This window comes from Pyxicephalus adspersus, chromosome 1 (genome assembly GCF_032062135.1).
Source record: "Pyxicephalus adspersus chromosome 1, UCB_Pads_2.0, whole genome shotgun sequence".
Classification (NCBI taxonomy): Eukaryota; Metazoa; Chordata; class Amphibia; order Anura; family Pyxicephalidae; genus Pyxicephalus; species Pyxicephalus adspersus.
In genome coordinates this window covers 89,418,532-89,424,846 of record NC_092858.1, presented here as the reverse complement: position 1 = coordinate 89,424,846, position 6,315 = coordinate 89,418,532, and the positions used below count along the sequence as shown (strand labels likewise).

Genomic DNA, 6,315 nt, shown 5'->3' with positions numbered 1-6,315 from the left:
TATTTTGCTGTGTACCTTCTTTACTTCCGCCCAGTCGGTGGTTTGCAACTTCTATTTCCTTGACAAATAACTTAAAAATCAAATTGGAGATATATATAGGAGAATGTTTTAGTGAAGGTTTTCTAAAACTGCTTGGAGTTAATTCTTTTTTACTAGATTTAAACTATGCAACCAGTCTGCCCTGCTGTGAATGTCAATGACAGCGACGCTCCTTGGAACCACAATCAATACTCTTCACCACCTCATTGGGCATTGCTACATTTACCATATACTGTACAACTTGGAGCTTAATGAGTCATAAAAAAGCCCTGTACAGAAGTAAGATTTCAGTTGCTGGAAACAAACTTTTCCTGATCTAGACAGAAGAATGAGCAATCTCTGTATACACAGCACTATGTTTCTACTCTATGGAAAGGGGAGAACAAGCAGGAAGAACCGTGCTGTGCTTTCTCCCATAGGAAAATACAAGAGTGTTCCCGGTTGGTGGTTCATCAGTCCGCCCTGGACTGATCGGTGTACTGCTGCTCACATACCAGATTTTAGCGTAAGACGATCACAACCATTCTAATGACGACCATCTAGCTTATGCCTTAACCACAATTTTAGGTTTTAAATAAAAAAAAAAAAGCATGCTCGGTGCAGTAAGAACACTGGACAGATTGGATGAGCCTGCAGATCATTGCCACTGCCAACAAGGAACGACAAATTATTGTCAAAATAAAACAGGTATTTTTATTTGAGAACACATTAAGAAATTCACTGTGGAATGTGGCTTCCTTTATTTTGCCCTTGTAAACCTTGGGGAACCACAAAACAATGCTAAGAGTGCCCCAACAAAGAAGAGCTCCTGATTGGATTTGCTATATCATTAGTACATAAAACAAACCTTGTGTACATTTGTTATTTTCAGCATGTCTGATCACTCTATGTCCAACTTTGGGCCAAATAAAAAGGTTGATCACATTACATGTTTCTGGATGGCTTGTGTTTCTATTTATAATGGTTAAATTGTTAATCTGCAGTTAAAAGCAGAACTAAACTTTAATTAAAAAAAAAAAAGTTTGTGACCAGGCAGGATCATTATTGCAGAAGGGACATACTTCCTTTCTGCAATAAAATAAACTTGCCTTCCTACTTGTACCCTTTACTTTAATGTACACTTAGCTGCTGGGTACCTAAACTTAACCTGGGTTCCAGGAAGTAAAGAACAGCCATGTGCATGTCTGGCTTTTATATCATTCCAGCCTAGCCAATGAAGATTGCTAAAGATCCAGAACCTGAATTAAGAGTGAGGATGGGTGAGTGCAATTTAAAAAGTAGATAAGGTTTGTTATATTGCACAAAGGATATTCCCTATCACTTATGCAATAAACTTACCTTCCTGCAAATGTTTTCTTTGTAAGTTCAGTTGCATATTATTATTATACAGGATTTATATAGCACCAACATTATCATTGTACACTATAGCAGAAAGTTTGTGGACACCTAACAATCACACCTACATTATTTGGCCATAGTGACTTCCAGCCTTTCTAACAAAGGGAGCTGCTTATGCTGTCAAATCATGAACCAGTTTGTAGGCAGCCAATTACTGTTTTATACCAATGCTCCTGTATACAAAGCCATGTCCATAAAGACTGTTTACCAAGCTTGGTTTGGAGGAACTCAAGTTGCCTGTACAGAGTGCTGGAATTCTGGTTGCAAGCCTGGTCTTTGCATCTCAAATATTGTGAGTGAATGGGCACAAATTCCTAAGCACTCTCCAAAGTCTTGTGGAAAGCCTGTACAGTGTAATATATATCCATGGTCTATAAAATAGATTCCCCAACAACCTCATATAGATGAGACAATAAGGTACCTACAATCTTTTTGCCATATATTGTCATTGCGGGATAGTTTTTTGTGTTAGGTAGTCACAGACAACAAGGATAAAAAAAACTAATTGTTTTAGTCTGACTTTTCATTAATGTCAATTTTAATAACATTTTATTTTTAATACAACTTTTAATACTAAAGCTGCCAAAAAGAAATTGTATCATAGGTTCAGGTATTTTTACATTTGTATGGACTTTAGGAGGGGTCTTAAACTCAGTACTTGAATGAATGGCATAAATGAATGGATTTTTTTTTTAATTTTATAGTTAAGCTTTGTAGGTTGTTCACAACAAAGTGCATTATAGAGATTAGCATGGGTATTAAAACTATTTTTTTTTCCATATGCCTTTATTCCCCCAAAAACATGGTGCTGCCTTACATTCAGCAGCAAACAGAATACAGCCTGTCTTATCTCTGGTTAGCCTCACACAGCTGCTGTGCCCAATTTGTTACGGGGCTTGTTCTTTTTTGGTGTGATAATTGAACATACCTCAGGGAAGTCATGAGACATTGTATACTGTACTGAAGAGTGGTCACAAGATGGTTGCTTGCACTGTTAAGCTTGTAAATACATTAATACAATATTACTATGGAAACAAACATTTGCAGGAGAATATTTGTAATTTTTTTTACGGTTTTATAAAACATTCCACACACTATACCCATTTTAAACCCTGTAGTGTATTACAAATGATTATTAGATCATTATTATTAGATTTAAAGATTATTAAAGGGAAACACAATCCATTTAATAAATCTGAACACATAGGTTTAAAAGAACTCTGGGCCTTTTTGCCAGCATTGCTTATTATTGCATTTTTTTTACCTATATATTAGAATGTTTTCCTCCTACTACATCCAACTTCAAATTGTGTTCTTACAGTGCTATCAAGCCACAATGTTGCATGTAATGTACCCTGCGTCATTCAGGTCAATGCTGGAAGAGGGTTATAGAGCACCTTACAGCAAGTCTGTCAAGCCTAAAGCTTAATTTTAAAGCCATTGGCCTTTTTTTAATCTGAACACGTTGTGTGGTGATGAGCATCCTGTGTACAAGGTCTTCCCCTTGCTGACATTCTGAAGATACACTAGGTAATGATATTGACCCACCATCTTTATTACTTTCCATACTAACCCCAGAAGAAGTTTGCTAATTAAGAAATGAATATATATATATATATATATATATATATATATATGTGTATTTATTTTAGTCAGTGCCTTAGTTTTGAAGAAATGTAATGAGCATAATAGCCAGGAAACCAGTATTCGCTAAATGAAACCTATTTAGATTTGTCTCAGCAGTTTTTCATTTTAAATGTCATTTTCATGAACAGTAAGGGTAAAAGATGTGCACATGTCTTAAATTGATAGAGGAAGTAATGTGGCTGACTGCAATCGTTTTAAACTTTTACATGACTGGATGTGTTTATGTAGAATAGTCCCACAGATCTCAACTTTACTCAGGTCCTTGCTTGCTTCAGCCACCCATTAACTATCATTTTCACAAGGACAGCAGTGACATCCTCATTGGTAAAAGATGATAAAAAAAAAAACAGCATTACTTATCAGTATTCTAGTACACATATTAGTTTTCAGGTAGCCCCTCCATGGTCTCAGGACTACTGCTGTAAGGTTTTATGTTAGCAAATATACTTACCAATGCTACTTTTTACAGCCACAAAGAAAACCATCTGAACAGCAAATATTGAAGGAAGTATTTCACTAGTGTGTATACATGTACTTTTCAGGATCACTACCACTTTGCTTTTGGGTAATTGACCAAGAACGAGGATGTAGCCAGGAAGTGCAACCTTCGGTGCTTACTCCAGGTCAGGAACCAAGCAGTAGGAGCTTGTATCTTCAGCTACTAGACATTGCCTATATTTGATGATAGACTATTCCTTTCATCTCATTTATTTGGTTTATGAAGACCTTTCACTGGTCATGAAGCTTTTAAAATGTTTGAATTTGAGGTGATGGGCCAAGCAAACAAATGTTGGCTCCATATACCAGCTGGCCTGTACAATACATGTGTGTTAAAGGGAATGATTGATTTGTCAGTATTACCTATTTATAGTTGGTAAAGTAGAACACAATTTAAATTTTGAAGATCAGCCTGTCAACAAAAAAGGTTGCATCCATCACTAGCTCACCCAATATGATTTCCTGCTCATTCATAATTAGCTAGTGATAGGGCTAGCAAGTTATTGACAAAATAGTTGGTGACACTATAGGAGCTTTTCTAATAAAGGGAAACCAGCAAGTCACAACCCTGGTTTAAACATACAAAAAGATAACGTTAGTATTTGAATACAATATGGGTATTAGTTAACCTAACCCCTTTGTATTGACCACTTCCAAAGTTCCTCCCCACCCCCTCCTAGATTAATACCTTCCAGCCTTGAGGAGGAGCAAGACCATTTAAACACCTTTCATTAATTAACATACCTGACCCCCTGCCATCAGGGCTGGGATATGGAGGGTGAAAGACAAATGGCTCAATACAGCAACATATGGAGGAATACAAAAGACTTGTGCCACAAAATAACTTAAGACATCTTGGAGTAAAGGGGATTAAAATTTATTTAAAATATCACAATGGAAAAAAATAACAAACTTGAAGTAGTTAGAAAAGTCACCACAGAACTAGACCATAAAAAAAGTATATACAGAAAACACATTCTCATTTCACACACACCAGCATAACTTTGTAGCATGGTAAATTCACAGCTCACACCCTGAGAAGGGAAAGTTTACCATGCTCAGCCTCTGCAGGGAGGCTTTCAGGGTCACTGCTTAAGATTTGGGAATAAAGTCCACTAGTGGGAAAGCAGCCCCCTGTATTCCAACCAGAGTGCTCCTCAAAGCTACGATTGTCGATGGAACAGATCATGAGTTTCAGTCTAGATGATAAGAGTTCACACCTTTACCGATCAGTCCTAAACCTCACCAGTACACAAGTTTTAGCTTTAACATAAGACATAATTAGGGTAGTGAAGATTTTCACGGAAGGGGGACTGGAAACTTTTGGCACATAAAGGTCTGTTCACACCCTGCATAGGTTAGATACAGTACCCAGGGCTGTGGTGAATGACAGGTGTAAAAAGGGCTCAATGCAGTCTTTGATGAAGAGTTCCCCCTCCCTGCTACTCCTCTTTTGGGGGCTCAGGAGTCGGCTCCGTACTGGGCTGGGGCTCACTCTGCTCAGTGGGGGCAGGCTCAGGCTGATTTTCAGGAGCTTCCTCGGGGGTGGTACTGGTGTTCTCAGGAGCGCTGGCTTCCTCTGCTACATTTTCTGTTTGGGGTTCCTCTGCAGGGGCCACATTCTCTTCTTTGGGAGAAGGAGCCTCCTCTGTAGCCGGGCTCTCCTCTGCCGCAGCTGCCTCCTTTTTATTCTTGCGGAATGGCAACTTGAAGGGCTTCTTGAAGGAGAACTTCTTTTTCTTCCCCTGCTTTCCTGGGGGTTCCTCTGGCTTGGCATCTCCATTGGCAGGTGGGGCTTGTTCTATAGTCTCCCCAGATCCCGCCTCCTCGGGGACCGGCTCCGCAGAGCCATTGGCAGCAGCAGCATCCCCATTCGGCTTCTGCACGGCATCCCCATTGGTTTTCACATGACCGTTCTCCTGTACAAGAAAAGAAAGAAGCGGTACAGTTACCGGGGATTTTTACCTTGCTCTACCCATCCCAATCCCCAGCATTGTGGTTATAGTAATAGAAGGCTGACAACAAGGGGATCTTTAATGACTTCATTCTATGCAGAAACTGAAAGACTATTGCACAATGCTAGAATGAAATCCCCAATACACCCGATGGCTAACCACACCCCTCCTGTATCAGACATTAGGAGCCCCCCTCCTGCACTCCAGCAGCGATCAGCCTCCCATACAACCATTCTTTCCAATACAAGATCGAAGCCTCTAATAAAACTGACAGCCCCACGTCTGCAAGAGATCGGCGCGCCCAAGTCACACTCCACTTGTAGATTTTCATCAGCAGGGAATCACAGATTCGCCTTACCTGTTCTGCGGCTTTGTTGGCTGTAGCGGTTTCTGCGTTCTGATTCTTGGACTCAATGCTGCCCATGATTGACAATCAAGTTAATGCCAATTGTATCCGATAAAGGGAAAATATTCCGTGCACACAGCCGCAGATTCCCAGCGTTTTCAACACACGATACCTCCGCACACACCAAGCGATTTGCGCTTCTTTACCCTCCCTCGTCTTTTTATATAGCTGTGTTGGGCAAAGAGGCAGCCAATCAGATACGAGCGCTGACCGATGAGAGGCAAGGCTCAGCCAATGGGGCCAGGAAGGGGGGTAGGGGCGAGGTCTTCGTGTTGCGCTGGATGCAGCGCTCAGGGCTGTGCTAACGTGATTTGGGCGACATAAATGGCTGGGGGGTGGGGTGTCACACAGATTTTAGGAAGGGGGATATCT

General features: G+C 40.2%; 1 protein-coding gene across 1 annotated transcript; it reads right to left on the bottom strand.

The window, feature by feature from the left end:
- Positions 1–4,437: 4,437 nt before the first annotated feature.
- On the bottom strand, positions 4,438–6,085 carry MARCKSL1 (MARCKS like 1). Its single transcript, XM_072418193.1, has 2 exons — positions 5,896–6,085; positions 4,438–5,501 (listed from the first exon to the last, which is right to left on the bottom strand). The coding sequence occupies exons 1-2, from the start codon at positions 5,959–5,961 to the stop codon at positions 5,025–5,027; spliced, it is 543 nt and encodes a 180-aa protein (XP_072274294.1). The 5' UTR covers positions 5,962–6,085; the 3' UTR covers positions 4,438–5,024.
- Between the last annotated feature and the right edge of the window lie 230 nt (positions 6,086–6,315).